Raw genomic sequence first — 19,074 nt, 5'->3', positions numbered from 1 at the left:
GCGGGCACATCCCCAGTAGGGAGTGTGCAGGAGGCAACTGATCGATGTTTCTCTCTCATTGATGTCTCTATCCTTCTCCCTTCCTCTCTGTAAAAAAATCAATAAAATATATTAAACTTTAAATTTCTGAAGGCCAACCCTAACCAAAACAACTAGATTTTCTGGAAAAAATATGATATGAATACACAGATTTCAGACAATATTCATTCTTCTACCCTAAGTCAAACCTTTAGGACTTGACTTGGTTTTGCCATGCTTACCTTCTTGGTTGATAGGTGAATTAAATGAGGGCTGAGGCACATCCCTATGTGATGATTTCTGAGGACTTAGGTCTCTCACTGGAGGTGGTCTTCCAGTTGGAGGAGGCCCAAGAGGAACTCCTGGTTGGAAAGTGGTAGGCAGAGGTGGACTCACTAAGGGGGGTGCAGAACCTATGAAAACATTGGTTTTTCACGTTACTCAAGAATTTAGGACAAAGGCCAAATAGCCTTTCACTAAATCTGAGTAATTTTGAAATTTTAATTACAACCACCAACAAATTACCAGAAATATGTTAACTTCCCAGGTTTATAACTTAATTTATATGCATACTTTACATCTTGCCAAGTCTCTTCTATAGTAAATTATTAAAGCAGTATAAACTCAACATCAAATCACTTATAAGATAGAGACAGTGCCCTCTTTATTGATTAATTTTTCATTGACTGGTCACAGTTTCAATAGGCCACATCCAATATTCCAGTAGAAATTAACACGAATAAAATTTTATTAATGACCTATTAATATAGTCCATTCAATTAACATTGATTAGGTTTAGAGTTAGCATTGTAAATACTTTGTAATTTGTTAGTATTGTGATACGCTAAATTCTCTAAGTTTTATTTCATTCTGCTTTATTTTTATTGGTGGTGTATTACCTATTAAAAATGAGACTGTAAATTTGTACCTTTTAATAACCTAATGATAATCAAAAGTTTACTTTTGTCCAGCTGGCACAGCTCAGTGGTTGAGCATCGACCTATGAACCAGGAGGTCATGGTTTGATTCCCATCAGGGCACATGCCTGGGTTGCAGGCTGGATTACCAGTGGGGGGTGTTCAGGAGGCAACTAATATATGATTCTCTCCCATCTATGATTCTCTCCCATCATTGATGTTTCTATCTCTCTCTCCCTCTCCCTTCCTCTCTGAAATCAATAAAAATACATTTTTTAAAAAGTAGTTTACTTTCAATAATGGTTTAAATACTAAATTAAAAACATTTCCTAAGCCTAAAAAACAGGAAATGATCCAAAGTTTATGCATATGCCTTATAGGTCACTATCTGAAAGGTATAAAAATACTCATCAAACTAAACTAAGAATTACATGATATTTGTTCTGGTATCCACCAGTATTTTCACTGCCTCAACTACACCAATTTTCCATTAGGGCAATTAAGTTCTGGCTAGTATAAAAAACATTATCAGTTACTCTTGAGGAAATTTTTCTATGTGATATCAAAAGTTCCAAAACCCACAACCATCTATACCAGGGGTGGGCAAACTTTTTGACTCAAGGGCCACAATGGGTTCTTAAACTGGACCGGAGGGCCGGAACAAAAGCATGGATGGAGTGTTTGTGTGAACTGATATAAATTCAAAGTAAACATCATTACATAAAAGGGTACGGTCTTTTTTTTTTTTTTTTTTTTTTTTTTTTTTAGTTTTATTCATTTCAAACGGGCCGGATCCGGCCAGCGGGCCGTAGTTTGCCCACAGCTGATCTATACACTCAAGTCAACAGTATTACTTCCACCTTCTCATTTGCCAAAGAGGAGGAACAAAGTCTGCAAAGTAGATAAAATAATACTGATAAGTATGTGATTTAATTTTTCAGCCCAAGGCTTTTTTTATCCTCTGAATTTGTAAATGTAATAGATAATAAATCTTACTTTATAATATATTCTACAGTTAACCCTGTAATTTTGTACAACTAAAGGAATAAAGATAGGCAAATAACAAAAATTTTCAGTATGCTTCTTCAACAGTATTCAATTTTCCAGGGCCAAATTGAAAAATTATTGTATTACTAAACTTTATGGCTTCCAATAAGACTAATCAGTGCCTTGTTGACAAAAGTGAAGACAAAGATTACTACCATGTAACACCCTTATCAAAGAAGCACCCACACATATCATTCATATCTTTGGCAATACAGACAAGTCAAAGAACAAAAGGGCAAGGTACAGTACCAACTCAGCATGAACAAGAATGTATGACACATCTGTTCAAAAAATGTAACAACCTAATGTTTAACAGCATTCAAGTGAACTTACAGAGATTTTTCACAGCTTTCAACAGAATGCTTTTGAATCCAAAAATATGCTACATTTTATAGGATAATCATTATTTTTTCAAACTGCATAATTCTTATTTATAACAGTAATAAGTAGTGTTTTAGAACCTGTCTCCTAAGATCCCTAAAACTAATGCAAGGATGCTAACAGATGGACTATTAGGGGGTGAGGGGGAAGAATTTTAATATGTGGACTAGAAACTTAGTATAACTTACATAGAGTTTTGAAATTGAACAAACAGGCACCTATTATTAATGATGGGTTGAAAAAAACAGAGGTCAAATATGAAGAATTTTTTTCTCATAAGAAAAAAGAAGGGTAGTCATACATTTATTTTAGGTTCATTTCATTAGTTTATTTATCTTTCTCCTACTTTTACATGGAAACCTTCATAAGTAATGACACTTGCTATGCCTCTTTCACCACATTTGTGCTTCAGTCAAGGTGCTCTACTTGAATGTTTCTGTTAGCGCCAAAAATATTTCAGATTATTGATCATGTTTTTAAACAAGAAGCTACACCTATTCTTTTTTTATTTTTTAAATATATTTTTATTGATTTCAGAGAGGAAGGAAGAGGTAGAGAGAGAGAGAAACATCCATGATGAGAGAGAATCATGGATTGGCTGCCTCCTGCAAGTCCCCCACTGGGGATCGAGCCCACAATCCGGGCATGCGCCCTTGACCAGAATTGAACCTGGGACCTTTCAGTTCGCAGGCCAACGCTTTATTCACTGAGCCAAACCGGCTAGGGCTACACCTATTCTTAAACACTTCTTATATAGTACCTGTTCCCAAATTATTTTCTTGTGGCTTTGGGTAAATGATTCAGGCCTCAGATTTATTTCTTGTAAAAGAGACTGTTATAAAAATTAAGATAACACATATAAAAGTCTGGCAAAGTGCTGGAAAATAATAAATATTAAATAATTGTTACATATAATTATTAATTATGAAGTGAATATTCATTAATTTCAACTGACTAATGCTCACTCATGGTGTCAATAAGAATAAGAATAAAAGTAACCAGGAGAGCCCTGGCTGAGTGGCTCAGTTGGTTAGAGCAATACGCCAAGGTTGTGGTTCAATCCCCAGTTAGGACACATACAAGAGTCAATCAATGAATGCATATATGAGTTTCCTCTCTCTCTAGAATCAATAAATAAAAATTTTTAAAAATTAAAAAATAAAAGCAACCAGGAGAATTTTGGTTCTAACAATTGTGGGTCAAAAGATTCTGACAAAGAAATTAAGTTTCTAGGAATAGCCTTACTCTTTACGAGGCCAAAATGCATTCATCAGGGTCAATGGCTGATCAAGGAGGTAAGAAAAATAAGTAGTTTTAGCAGTTAAACTACAAGCCTGATGAAGTGTATATAGTATACGCAGTAATATACATGAGTATAAAAAGGTAGTTATTGTTTACTATTTCACTTGGATGCTTTCATAGTTCATTTCCTTGAGGATGTCTGCTGAGCAGACTCAACCTGCATATCCCGACACAGCAGCGGTTCTCAACCTTTGGGTCGCGACCCCTTTGGCAGTCAAACGACCCTTTCACAGGGGTCGCCTAAGACCATCCTGCATATCAGATATTTACATTACGATTCATAATAGTAGCAACATTACAGTTATGAGGTAGCAACAAAAATAATTTTATGGTTGGGTCACAACATGAGGAACTGTATTTAAAGGGCCAGAAGGTTGAGAACCACTGCGATACAGGGTTTTAAATGCTTTTCAAAGTAACACTACTAATGTTTATAAGTGTATAAGACAAATTTTAATAGTTAAATGAAGCGGATATGATCAAACATTGAGGTTAAAAATAAAAAGATAAAAGTCAGTCCAAGAATATATAGATTTCTTCCCGAAGTGATGTACAGCCAAAACAACCTTGAAAACGAAAAACAAAGTTGGTAGGGCCAGACTTCCCAAATCCAAAGATCACTACAAAGCTACAGTAATCAAGATGTTTGGTGCTGGTATAAAGATATAGACATATAGATCAATGAAACAGAATTTAGAGTCCAGAAATAAACCCTTACATTTATGAGCAATTGATTTTCAACAAGGGTGCCAAGATAATTCAATGGGAGAAAGAATAGTTTAGCAAATAGTCCTGGGACAACTGTATCTCCACATGCACAAGAATGAAGTTGAATCCCTACCTAACACCATATAAAAAAAAGTTAACTCAAAATTGATCAAAGACATAAATATTGGAGCTAAAACTCTTAGAAGAAAACATAAATATAAAAAATCTGTCCTCTGCTTTTTTCCTTCTTCTTCTTCTTGTATTTTGCTTATTGAATGCATTGGATTTTTTTTTTTTTTGCCACTTTATTCCTTTTTTATTTTATTATTATTTTTAATCCTCACCCGAGGATATTTTCCATTAATCTTCAGAGAGAATGGAAGAGAGAGGGAAAGACAGAGAGAAACACGAGAGAAACATCGATTGATTCCCTCCTGCACGGGCCCTGACCAGGAACCGGGCCAGTGGAGGAACCTGCAACCAACGTACGTGCCCTTGACCGGAATCAAACCCGGGACCCTTCTGTCCATAGGCCAATGTTCTATCCACTGAGCCAAATTGACAAGGGCTGATATTGGTTCTTCATGTCTACTGCTTTCTGACTGCAGTTATGCTCAATGACATTCCTCACTCCAAAAATATGATCTGTTTTGACATCTGAGATCCTACAGTTTCTGGAGCCAAAAACTGTCTATGCCATAACAAAAAGATAACCCAAGTCTCAAATCAAGACCAAAGAGGGCCACATGGTGTGGCTCAATGATTGAGCATCAACCTATGAACCAGGAGGTCATAGTTCCGATTCCCAGTCAGGGCACATGCCTGAGTTTCGAGCTCGATCCCCAGTGTGGGAATACAGGAGGCAGGCAATCAATGATTCTCTCTCATCATTGCTATTTCTACCTCTCTCTCTCCCTTCCTCTCTGAAATGAATGAAAATACAAGAAAAGAAAATAAAAAGACCAAAGAGAAACCACAGGGATTGATCTTCCCTAGAATACAAAACAGAACCAATTTAATAAAAGTAATGATCAGTCCTTAAGGAAGTGGCTCTGCATGCATTCCAGAATCCCTGAAATATCATGAGTGACTCAAGTAAACATAGAGGATAAGATGCAAAGCAGGAACAATCCACAATTTTAAGTTAACTTAAAGGTTAGAGAAATAGTTTATTTAAACATTAACAATGATTTTAAAAATCAATAGTCTTACAATGGTTTTAAGACTTGAAACATTAATTCAAATGTCTAATTAAGCAAAAGTTTCCCATTTCTATATTTTAAAGAACTCTACCTGATTTTATGAAGTTGTTTTGAAGTGAAGGATCTCCAGAAGAAACATACTGATGACTTGTCAAATTTGTATTCCCAGACATAGTTGGTCCAGTTGATACACGAGGATAATGGTTTGTCTGTGATCCTGTGGATGGATAGTTATACTGCCAATTCAGAGGTGGCGGTACATTGGCTCCAGGATGAAAGCTACCAGAAGACATTGGTGTAGCAGCTGGGTTCTGAGAAGCATGTTGTGGCATTCGGGGAACAGGACCACTATGGAGTGAAGGTGTCACTGCATTAGAAGCCACAGGTGGTCTATGAAGAGTCTGCCCAGGTCCCTGATAATTATTTAATGGAGAAACAGTCTGAGAACCACCATAGTTCGACTGTCCAGAGACTGGATTCAAAGTCTTTGCTGGTAATAGATGAGAGTAGGATCCTGGAAGCTGAGAATTATATCCTTGTGCAGACAGCAGTGCATTTTGGATAGGACCTTCCAATAAGAGGAGGAAAAAAATCAGTCTTGCAAACAAATAAAGCAATACTTTATAAAAAATACAATAAAATATATGGTATTCTTACAACTCAACGATAAAAAGACAAATAACCTAATTTAAAAATAAACAAAGGAGTTAAATAAACATTCAAATACATTTCCAAAGAGATATATAAATAAATGGCCGGTAAACACATACAAAAACAGTCAACATTAGTCACTAGAGAAATGCAAATCAAAATCACAATGAGATACTACTCACACCAAATAGGATTGTTAAAAAGGAAAATAGCAAGTGCTGACTAGGATGTGCAGAAAATGGAACCCTCATTCAATGCTAGTGAAAATGTAAAATGGTGCACCTACATTGGAAAACAGTTTGGTAGTTCTTCAAAATGTTAAACACGGTTATCATACAATCCAGCAATTCCACTTCTCGTCTGCATAAAAATTTATACACACGAATATCATAACATCATTATTACTAATAGTCAAAAAGTGGAAACAACCCAAATGTCCATAAACTGTTAAGTAGGGGTACAAAAGGGAACCAATGGAATATTATCTATAATAATAAAACCATAATATGCAGATCGACCAAACAGCAGAACAACCATCCGGACAACTTTCCGGACGACCATGCTATGACACGCACTAGCGCCAGGTCAGCCAAGGCAGGTGTGATGCAATTGGTCAGGGGGTGGGGGGATGGCACTATTGCCCTATGATGAATTGCCTCACAGAGGGAGGCCCAGGCCACCAGCCAGCGACACTGTGGCAGGTGTGCGGGGCCGGCCAGTGATGGCCCTGCAGAGGCAGGCCCAGGCCAGCCAAGTGATCACACCCCATGCCTGTCGACCAGCAGAGGAAGGTGACTGGTGGCGGGGGAGAGAAGGGGGCAGTGCCGCACAGATGGGAAGCAGTAGCAGTGGTGGGGGTGGGGCCAGCTGCTGGCAGCCGGGGAAAGAAAGCCCCGATAGGCCCTGATCGCCTGCCAGGCCTAGGGACCCTACACAAGGGGTCCTGGATTGTGAGAGGGCACAGGCCAAGCTGAGGGATACACCCACCCGTGCTCAAATTTCGTGCACCAGGCCTCTAGTTTGGTCATAACAGGAATGAAGTATTGACAACACACTACAACATAAATAAATCTTGAAAACATCATGCTAAGTGAAAGATACTAGTCACAAAGGGCCATACATTATATGATCCATTTATATAAAATGTCCAGAGTAGGAAAATCCACAAACACAGATGTAGATTTATGGTTGCAGTGGCTAGGAGGAGGGGATGGGGAGTGACTACTAATGGGTATAGAGTTTCTTTTGGGGGTGATAAAAATATTCTAAAAATTGTAGTGCCTGGCTGGTGTGGTTCAGTGGTTGAGCATCAACCTGTGAATCAGGAGGTCACGGTTTGATTCTTAGTCAGGGCACATGCCCGGGTTGCAGGCTCGATCCCCAGTGAGGGGTGTGCAGGAGGCAGCTGATCAATGATTCTCTCTTATTAATGATGTTTCTCTCTCTCTCTCTCCCTCTCCCTTCCTCCCTGAAATCAATAGAAATTTTTTTTTTTAAAAAACCTGACTACATGTAGTTATGGTTGCAAAACTCTGTCAATACACTAAAAAACATTGAATTGTACATTTTAAAACTGCTATAAAAAAATTAATCAGACTCAGCTGGTGTGGCTCAGTGATTGAGCATCAACCCAGGAACCAAGAGGCTCCGGTTCAATTCCTGGTCAGGGCACATGCCCCAGTTGCAGGCTCAATCCCCAGTAGGGTGCGAGCAGGAGGCAGACTATCATGATATTTCTCTCTCCATGGTTCTATCTCTCTATCCCTCTCCCTTCCTCTCTAAATGAAATAAATAAATAAATAAATAAATAAATAAATAAATAAATAAATAAATAAAATAACTCTTAAAATCAGCATTTCTATTGAGGACTATACTATTATTTCTGTCCATAAAACTAGGCAATAATAAAAAGAAAAATCAATGAACTTTTATGCATATATGCATAACCTGTGGAAACAGACAATGGGTGGTGAGGGCCTGGGGGATGGGGGACAGGGATGGGAGCTGGCTGGAAAAAGTTAATGGGGGGAAAAAGGAGGATCTATGTAATACTTTCAACAATAAAGATTTTTTTAAAAACAATTAAATAAATAATTTTAAAAAAATTCTTTATTGTTGAAAGTATTACATATGTCCCCTTTCCCACCGTTGTTCTCTCCCAGTGTGCCCTGCTTCCCAGCCCTGGCCTTTACCACCACCCCCATTGTCTGTGTCCATTAGTTATGCTTATAAGCATACAAGTTCTTTGGTTCTGTTCTGGATCTATTTTTTTTTCCATCAGTTTATGTTGTTCATTATATTCCACAAATGAGTGAGATCATGTGATACTTATCCTTCTCTGACTGGCTTATTTCGCTTAGCATAATGCTCCCCAGGTCCATCCATGCTGTTGTAAATGGTAAGAGTTCTTTCTTTTTTACAGCACATAGTATTCCACTGTATAGATGTGACACAGTTTTTTAATCCACTCATCTGCTGATGGACGCTTAGGCTGTTTCCAAATCTTAGCTATTATAAATTGTGCTGCTATGAACATAGGGGTGCATATGTTCTTTCTGATTGGTGTTTCTGATTTATTGGGATATATTCCTAGGAGTGGGCTTACTGAGTCAAATGGGAGCTCCATTTTTAATTTTTTTGAGGAAACTCCTCTGTTTCCCACAGAGGCTGTGCCAATTTGCATGAGGGTTCCCTTTCCTCCACATCCTTGCCAGCACTTGTCATTTGTAGATTTGTTAATTTTTCACAGACCTATAACAAACTCTCCAAAAATTTATATGGAACAAAAAAAGACCCCGAATAGTCACAGCAATCCTGAGAAAAAAGAATAAAGTTGGAGGGATCACAATACTAGACATCAAGTTGTATTACAAAGCCACTGTTCTCAGAACAGCCTGGTATTGGCGCAGGAACATACACATAGACCAATGAAACAGAACAGAGAACCCAGAAATCAACCCAAGCTATTATGCTCAACTAATATTTGACAAAGAAGGCAAGAGCACACAATGGAGTCAAGACAGTCTCTTCAACAAATGGTGCTGGAAAAATTGGATACATGCAAAAAAATGAAACTTGACCACCAACTTACACCATACACAAAAATAAGCTCAAAATGGATAAAGACTTAAACATAAGACGGGAAACCATAAAAACAAGAAAGCCCACTGCATGGGAGAACATATTTGTCAATGTGACATATGATAAGGGTTTAATCTCCAAAATTTATAGGGAACTCATACAACTTAACAAAAGGAAGATAAACAATCCAATCAAAAAATGGGCAAAGGACTTAAACACTTCTCAAAAGCAGACATACAGAAGGCCAAGAGGCATATCCTACATAATAAAAGGGTAATATGCAAATTGACCCTAACAGTGGAACAACCACTGGAACAGTCACTATGAGGTGCACTGACCACCTCTCAGTCCCTTTCCCTGGCTGGCAGGCTCCGACTGCATGATGGCCACCTGCAGCAGGGGCAGGGCCGGCGACTGGGCAGGAACAGTCGACCTCTCGGTCCCTTCCCCCGGCCATCAGGCACCAATCACCCGATGATGAACGGGTAACTAGGGATGGGTGGGGGGGGGGGCAGGGTGGGGCTGGCTGTAGACAGCTGGGGAAGATGGCCTTGATCACGGGCCAGGCCTAGGGACTGTACCCGTGCATGAATTTTATGCACCAGGCCTCTAGTCAATAAATAAATATTTTTTTAAATAAAATAAAATTAGGAAATAAGATTCATATTTTTTAAAATATGCTACTCACATAAACTTAAAAAAAGTCTTTGAACTATTTATGCTTAAAAGATATAAAAATAAAATATTTACCTTCTATTCATACCTCCTTAGTCCATGCAACCAATGTACAAATGTCATCAGATTAATTTGAATCATTTCATAATTATGCAATGCTTATACAAACATACATAATTCTGTGTATATATAGAGAGAGGTAAATTGGGAGGCCTACAGAAACATATAGATGAGTTGGAAGGAGGAAGTTAGTCTATATACATTGCTCTCCAAAATAAAAAAACATAGTTATCCTTCCAGGACAAAAGAAATAGATCCAAACGTGTTAGCTGCAGCATTGTTTATAATAATAAAAAATTGGAAAGAAATGAAATATCCATCAACAGGAGATAAAGAAATTGTAGATTAGTCACACAATAGACTGTTTGTCAATGAAATGAATAAGCAACAGGGATAAATTACAAAAAGAATATTAGGAGAGGGAGAGATAGAAACATCAATGATGAGAGAGAATCATTGATTGGCTGCCTCCTGCACACCCCCACTGGGGATCAAGCCCGCAACTCGGGTTTGTGCCCTGACCAGGAACCAAACCCTGACCTCTTGGTCCATAGCCATGCCAACCAGGCTCTTATAATTTTCTTTTCTGTAGCTTACTTTATTGTAAGAATACAGTATATAATACATACAGCATACAAAATGTGTTAATTGACTATCTTATTGGTAAGGCTTCCGGTCAATAGTAGATTATTAGTCATTTAGTTCTGGGGAAGTCAATAGTCATATGCAGATTTTTGACTGTGCAGAGGGTCGATGCTCCTAACCCTGGCATTGTTCAAAGGCCAACTGAGCCACACCACCAAGGCTCAGGTTAATTTCTTAATCTTTCTATCTATAATTAAGGGTTGCTTTTTTTTTTTTTTTTTACTGATCCCTGTCTAAGGACTCTGAAGTAAGAAACATATTTTAAAAATGTGAAATGTGACATAGGATTCCAATGGAAAAGTGTTTAAAGTATTTAAATAGTAAGCCTTGGTCTGGAATCATCTACACTAATAAAAGAGAAACATGCAAATTAGTGTCACTCCGCTATGCCCACCAGCCAATTGGATGAATATGCAAATTAACCCAACAAAGATGGTGGTTAATTTGCATTCGCAGGTGGGGAGCGAAGACTGAAGGCTCTGGCCGCACTGAAGACTGAAGACTGAAGAGGCTTGGCTTCTCCACTGCGGCTGGACCAAAGGCCTGGGTCCCAGGTGCCAGAGGAAAACTGGTGCCGGCAGCCAGGGGAAGGAAGGCCTATTGCGCGAATCTTCGTGCAACAGGCTTCTAGACTACACTAATAAAAGAGAAAGATGCAAATTGACTGTGCCTTCATGATGCCCACCAGCCAATCAGGAGCAAGTATGCAAATTAACCTAACAAAGATAGCAGGTTAATTTGCATATGTAGGTGCCAAGTGGCTGGGGGTGGGGCGGATGCTTGTGTCGCCGGCAACGACACAGGCATTCCGCACTGCACCAGCCACTCCGGGGCCTCTGGGCAGCATGGGAAGGCGGAAAGGCGGCCCCAGGCTGGAGCCAAGGCAGAAAGGCAGCTCCAGCCAGAGCGAAGGCGGTGCCGACAGCCAGGGAAAGGAAGGCCCGTTTCTGCACGAATCTTCGTGCATCGGGCCTCTAGTTTTAAGATAAGCAGACTAACAGATTGGCCAGGGAGAAAAGGCCACTATTCAATGGCAACACCAATAAGAAGCCACCAATGGGAATGCTAAATCTGTACTTTAGAAACAAGGGCATGTTCTGAGTCCCATTAGACTGACCTTCTTTGAATATAATCAGAAAGCAGCTAAACAATGTGACTTTCTTACCATATACACAGGTTTTAAAAAGTTTCACTTTCCCTAAATTTTACCCCCTCAATGTTTATATAACCCATTTATATAGTCATCTTGAATCCTCTGAACACATAGGGTAGGAAAGGAGAGAGTAACATAAATAAGTTATATCTCTGGCTGATCTGAAAAACATCAAATCAGAGAGATATGCTCTGGGAAATTAATTACTTACGTTTTCCAAGAATACTTTGCTTATATATTTGTAATTTATCAAACACTAATAGATTAAATAAAGAATCGGCATATTCCAAAAAAAACTCTAAAGATTCTGGTGCCCTGAGAAACTCCAAACTTAGAGCAGCTAAGCCAATTTGTCCCAAATCACACAAGTCAAGGTAGTTCACTGAACTCAGTCATTTCCTGTATAGTCAAACACTACAGTGTGGTGCATATTCAATTTCTGGGAGTTACTATAGAAAACTATCTAAAGGAATGTCATAAGTTCTATACAATCAACTTCCTAATAGCACAAGGTCACTCTATACTAGTGATTTTCAATCAGTGTGCTGCAAGAGGGGAGGGGGAGAGGGAGAGTGGAAGGGGAGGGAGAGGAGGAGGGGGAAGGAGATGTTGTTCCACCCATCTATGCATTCTTTGGTTGATTTTTGAATGTGCCCTGACCAGACCTACAACTTTGGCATATGGGGACAATGCTCTAACCAACTGAGCTACCTGGTCAGGGCAAGACTGCTTAGCTTTAAATCTAGGTTCCACAAATTTGGGTGGTTAGCTGCATGATCTTGAGCTAGTTGCTTGACCACTTATCTCAGTATGCTTGTCACTAAACCTAACAGTTCTAAGCTCATAGGACTGTTTTGAGGATTAAAGAAGATGATGCATATAATGCCGCCTAGCACAGTAACTGGGCATAAATTAAAAAATAAATGTTAGATCTTATTGCTACCAGGTATCTTTCAGGAGCTTCCAATGTATCAGCAGAGACAAAAAAAAGCTCAATGTCATATATTCTAACAGAGGCATGCAAAGAGTCTTATGAGAGTCCAAAGTTACTTGCCCCACTGAAAACATTAAAGGGAACTCAGCCAAGAATCAGTCTTATAAACCACACGCCATTGGGTGTTGCTGTTGTTGTTTTCTCTCTCTCTCTCTCTCTTTTTTTTTTTTTAGAGAGAGAAAGAAAAGAAGGGAGAGGGAGAGAGAGAAACATTGATGTGAGAGCTTAACATCCACTGGCTACAGCAGCCTACCAGAAATCAAGCCTACAACCCAGGCATGTACCCTGATGGAGAATGGAACCATCAACCTTTTGATGAATAGGACAACGCTCAACCAACTAAGCCACACTGGCCAGGGTGACCACGTGCCAATTTTATTCACAGCATGCTTTGATCATGACTAGAGCCTTCTTATATTAAATATACAATCATAACCATGGTTTACTTCATAGTGAAACTAAAAGAGATCTATATTTTTGTCATGCCTAAAATAGAGATGAGTACAAATCTAGAATTTAAACTGGTAACCAACCCTCCACACACATATTCTATTGAGTTTTAGCTGATAATATTGTGCAAAAATCCACAGAAAATTTTACCAGAAAAAGTTGGAAGTGAGCTCTAATCTTACAATGCATAAGTCAGTATATGTTTAGTGACCTAAATTACAAAATACCTAAATCTAAAACTTTCAAACAATAAAACTAGTAACTCTTAAAATGTGCTAGACACCATGTGGGGAGCTGGAGAGAGGATGATGCGTAAAACAGATATGCTTGCCCTTATAGGTTTTACAGTCTAGAGCAGCCGTGGGCAAACTATGGCCCGCGGGCCGGATCCGGCCTGTTTGAAATGAATAAAACTAAAAAAAAAAAAAGACCGTACCCTTTTATGTAATGATGTTTACTTTGAATTTATATTAGTTCACACAAACACTCCATCGATGCTTTTGTTCCGGCCCTCCGGTCCAGTTTAAGAACCCATTGTGGCCCTCGAGTCAAAAAGTTTGCCCACCCCTGGTCTAGAGGCAAATCAGTATTATTTAATAAAATTACAATAAAATGGAAAGCTGGGTGGGAGAGAGGTTTGAGAATATTCTTCTCACCCTTAATCTATATGGGGAGAAGTGAATATTACATAAATATTACCAAAATAAATTTAATAAAGCTGCAATTTCTAACTGCTTTTGCAAAGGGATTCAAAGTCAAAATAAAGCAGTTAGTTAACAGTGGGAATCATTATCTGCCTTTAGCCTTATTACATGCTAATCAGATAAAGATCTGCCAGTTTAAGTAGTCTTACAGTTTCACTATCAATTTTTGCAAAGGAAATACGTATACACAAATCTACACTGAAACTTAGAAAAACATATCTCAACAATTTTAAATTGTAATGCAACAACTGACCACAGAAAGGTCTCCATTTTTGAGGAATTCTATAATATAATGATACCATACAATACGAAAGAAATTATAGAAAAATGAAAAAGGTGATTATACTGGTCCTCCTTATTCAGTTTCGATTTCTGTAGTTTCAGGTACCTTCGGTCAACCGCGATCCGAAAATATTAAATGGAAAATTCCAGAAATAAACAATTCATAAGTTTTATATTGTGTACTATTCTGAGTAACTCATTTTATTTTATGTAAACATTGTATCATCTTGCATCATCATAGAAAGGGTTTGAGAGAGACCATATTTATGTAACTTATTACAGTATGTTGTTTAATTGTTCTACTTTATTACTAGTTAACCTCTTACTGTGCCTAATTTATAAATTAAACTTTATCATAGGTACATATATATAAGAAAAAACATGGCCTATACAGGTTTCAGTACTATCCAGCTTCAGGCATCCACTGGAACGTATTTCCCATGAATAAGGGGGACTACTTTATTTGGGTTTTTTTTATTATAGTTTAAAAATATCTGAAGATCCAACCGAACTATGATATGTAATATAAGCAAGCTACATTAAATCTAAAGCTTAAGAGCATTCAATAGCATTTTTGTTGTTCTGATTTTTAGAGAGAGAGGGGGTGGGGCGGGAGGGAGAGAGAGAGAGAGAGAGGGAGAGAGAGAGAGAGAGAAAGAGAGAGAGAGGAACATGGACATGAAAGAGAAACTAATCAGTTGCCTTCCATACTCGCCCCGACCAGGGATGGAACCTGCAACCTAGGTATGTGGCCTAACAGGGAATCAAACCCACAACCTTTTGGTGTATGGAGACAATGTTCCAACCAATTGAGCCACCTGACCAGGGCTCTATGAATATTTAAGCAGCAATAACTGCTTTGTAAGAGTTAACCAAAATAAAATTACATTCCAGCACTGAACTATGTGTTCACCTTCTAGAGAAATAACCTCTCTCCAATTCTCCACCATACCCATACTCTCTTTATTATTAGTGGGATGCACAAAAAAATGAATCCAATATAGGACATTAGCCATTTTACTGGGACTACCTCTACAAAAAGAACTTTAGAAATGGGGCTTATAAAAAGACTGTCAATTATATATTTTAAAAGGTATGTATTTATGCAGTTCTATGATTTCATTCCATATGTGAATCCCCACTTGGCTCTAGGGAACCTGTGTACAAGGAGGGGACTGTACCTTGGGTTCCATTTCCCCAAGGACAGAACTTCTTAGAAGGTATGCAACAAATGTCTGTTGGACTGGATCAAATCAACGTAATGACAACATCTCCAAAACAGCATATCACAGTGGCTAAATTCCTTTGACATTTCAAAATTAACAAAACTATACTGTCATATAAGCTTACAAGCACATTGACAGGATTTGCCATTTATGTATTTAATACTAGAGGCCTGGTGCACAAAATTTGTGCACTGGGTGGGTGGGGGGGGGGGGAGGCCCTCAATCCTGATTGCAAGAGAGCATAGGCCAGGCCAAGGGACCCCACCAGTGCATGATCGGGGCCCGGGAGGGACGCGGGAGGTTGGCCAGCCTGGGCGGGACGGCGGGAGGACTCCAGGGCATGTCTGGCCCATCTCCCTCAGTCTCAATCGGCTGGACCCCAGCAGCAAGCTAACCTATCAGTTGGTGTGTCTGTCCCCTGGTGGTCAGTGCACATCATAGCGACTGGTCAACCGGTCAACTGTCTGCCCCCTAGTGGTCAGTGCAGGTCATAGCAAGCGGTTGAGTGGCTTTGGCATATCATTAACATATTACGCTTTGATTGGTTGAATGGACAGGATGACCTGACACTTAGCATATTAGGCTTTTATTATACAGGAGGATATTTATTTTATTTTAAAAATTTTATTTATTGATTTTTAAAAAGAGAAGGGAGAGCCCTAGCCGGTTTGGCTGAGTGGATGGAGTGTCTGCCTGTGGACTGAAGGGTCACAGGTTCAATTCTGGCCAAGGGCACATGCCTGGGTTGCAGGCTTGATCCCCAGTAGGGGGAATGCAGGAGGCAGCCGATCAATGAGTCTCTCTCATCACTGATGTTTCTATCTCTCTATCCCTCTCTCTTCCTCTCTGAAATCAATAAAAATATATTAGGGAAAAAAAAGAGAAGGGAGAGATAGAGCAGTGGTCGGCAAACTGAGGCTTGCGAACCACATGTGGCTCTTTGGCCCCTTGAGTGTGGCTCTTCCACAAAATACCACGTGCAGGTGCACATGTACAGTGCAATTGAAACTTTGTGGCCCACGCACAGAAGTTGGTATTTTGTGGAAGAGCCACACTCAAGGGGCCAAAGAGCCGCATGTGACTCGCGAGCCTCAGTTTGCCGCCACTGAGATAGAGGAACATCGATTTGTTGTTCCACTTATTCATGCATTCATTATTGATTCTTGTATGTGCCCTGAGCGAGGATTGAACCCAAATCCCTGGAATATCAGAACCACACTCTAACCAACTGAGCTACCAGGGCAGGGCAATTTTATGAGTTTTAAATGGTAAATTCAGCCCTGGCTGGGTAGCTCAGTTGGCTAGAGAGTGGTCCCCATATGCCAAGGTTGTGGGTTCAATCCTCAGGGCACATACACGAAGCAACTAATGAATGCATGAATAGGGGGAAAATAAATCGATGTTTCTCTCTCCCTTCCTCTCTCTAAAATCAAAAAATTAAAAAAATTTAAAGCTCATGTAAATTGAAATTTATAGATTATAAGATAAAGCCATAGCCATATGACATCTTGTTTAAGTGTTTATAGCTTAAAGTAAATTTCTTTAAATGATTTCATCCACAGCGTAAATGTCAGTAAATAGTCTAAAATAAATGTAATTTACACAATGTTACCATAAATTTGAGAAAGAACAATTGATTCGATTGAACACCATTTCAGTGCTTACCCCCACTTACTCTTGCTTCTGCCCACTCACAGACATTTTTAAAAGTCTTTTAGAGCTTTCTTTGTAAAAAAAAAAAAAAAAAAAAAAAGACAGTAGTCTTCTCTAAAAATAATGTGAATTAGCTATTTTAGTCATTGCCTATATTCTCGAACTTCACAGAAATTTTAGATTCCAACGGAAATCTCAGTATTTTAGTATTATTCTGGTTTTGTTTCCATGAACCAAAGATTTGTAGGTAGATTGGTAACTTGGCAATCTATCTTTATTATAACAATTATAATAAAATCACAACGCAGTACAATTTTTAAAATCCTATAAGTGGTTAAAAAAAAAATCGTAAGATACTCTCACACCAAATGACAAATTATAGTGCCACATGCACACTCTCAGCAGAGATTCAGAGCTGTGCCCGACCACTTTCCGTGGGATGTAAAGACCTCTGGAAATCAAACAGGAAACCCTCCCCTCGGGTTCTTCCAAAGCCTCAAAACCGAACAGGTGGCCCAAGCACAATTCGAGGAAGGTTCTGGGAAAGATGAACCGGCTCTACAGGGATCTCCGGGAAGTACGATCATTCATTAATCTCCACAAATTCCGACTGAGTATGGCCCCCATCCCACCGCAAGCCCTGCAGGACCGAATCTGCTCTCTATAAGACGGGTGCGGTGGCACATAAACAACTATGAGCTTTATATGCGAGTTTTGAGGTCTGGACAGAATCTAGTTTTCACCCAGGTTTACACGTGCTCATGAACTGTTTGCTGGACAAATGAATAAACAAATAAAACACTACGACGAGCCAGGAGTAACGGGTGCATATTCGCCGCTGTCTCCGTGGCGGCCCAGCCGCCCACCGCCACCGGCTTCAGACCCAGGGCGGGATGTCACCTCCCCTCTTCTCGCCTCAGGCGGCGGCAGCAACCAAAGTTCAGCGGGAGCCCGGGCCCAGGCTGCGCCCTCCCTGCGCCCCCGAGTGGCACCTACCGTTGGTATAGGAAGACCCCGAGGCCGAGGCGGCCCCATTCTGGGCCTGGGGGCCGGTTAGGGAGCCGCCGGAGGCCGGTATCCCCGGCTGGGACATGACGACGGTGGTTATCCGGGTTGGAAGGGGCTGGTCGCGATATGCGACAGCGCCGAGAGAAGAGATGAAAGGCGACTCCTGGAAGCGAAGGGAAAGAACGACTGTGGACAGAGGGCGGGGAGCAGAGAGGGAGGCGCATCAAGCCCTAGGCCCGGCGCCACATTCTCCCCAGCCCACCGGCGGCCACGACTTGGCCTGGGAGCTGAGGGTAGGTAGTCACGTCGGTGGGGCCGGGAACGCGGTGCTGGAAGGAGGCAGCCAAGCCCGGAGAGAAGAGAGGCCCTTGCCGGAAGTGTCAGCCGCCGGCCGCGCAGGCGCAATGGGGACACGTGGCACTTCCGGCTCCGGGCTGGCGACTGCCGCCGCAGTCGGTGCTCTCCCGGCGGGGCTGCCCAGAGGCCAGCTGACAGCCCCGGCTGTCCCGGCCCTAAGGACCGTGTTCGGGCTGGTCTGCCACGTCACTGACTCTCACCACCGGCCGGAAGTGGCGTGTGTCACCGGTACGGAAATCCCCGCCGTCGTAAACGTCACCTCGCCGGCAGGGCCGGGATCTTAGCGCAATCAGGGTTTCACTGGCCGCTTTCGGGAAATGGGACTGACAGTTCCTGTCCCCGGTTTGTGTGTGAAGGTTACCTGAGACTACAGACGTCATCATCCTCTATTGAGACTATATGTCTGGTAGCTGGAATAATGTTCATTGCAGTATTTCATCGTATTGCAGGTGTAAATTGTAAGAACATTTTAAAAAAGAGGTGGCTAATTATGTACGTGTGTTGAAAGTGTAATCACCGCGGCGGAGGCCTTGCTTTTTGACCTGAGGATTTAGAAGTAA

General features: G+C 40.4%; 1 protein-coding gene across 1 annotated transcript; it reads right to left on the bottom strand.

The window, feature by feature from the left end:
• Nucleotides 1-201: 201 nt before the first annotated feature.
• Nucleotides 202-18,717, bottom strand: LOC132225765 (protein transport protein Sec24A-like). The gene is made up of 3 exons (XM_059680738.1): nt 18,146-18,717; nt 5,667-6,143; nt 202-431 (listed from the first exon to the last, which is right to left on the bottom strand). Exons 1-3 carry the CDS (start codon nt 18,240-18,242, stop codon nt 217-219), a joined length of 789 nt encoding a protein of 262 aa, XP_059536721.1. The 5' UTR covers nt 18,243-18,717; the 3' UTR covers nt 202-216.
• Nucleotides 18,718-19,074: the final 357 nt, after the last annotated feature.

Source organism: Myotis daubentonii, unplaced genomic scaffold (genome assembly GCF_963259705.1).
Source record: "Myotis daubentonii unplaced genomic scaffold, mMyoDau2.1 SCAFFOLD_94, whole genome shotgun sequence".
NCBI classification, from domain to species: Eukaryota; Metazoa; Chordata; class Mammalia; order Chiroptera; family Vespertilionidae; genus Myotis; species Myotis daubentonii.
The sequence above is the reverse complement of the archived record's forward strand: the minus strand, read 5'-3'. Positions and strand labels throughout refer to the sequence as shown.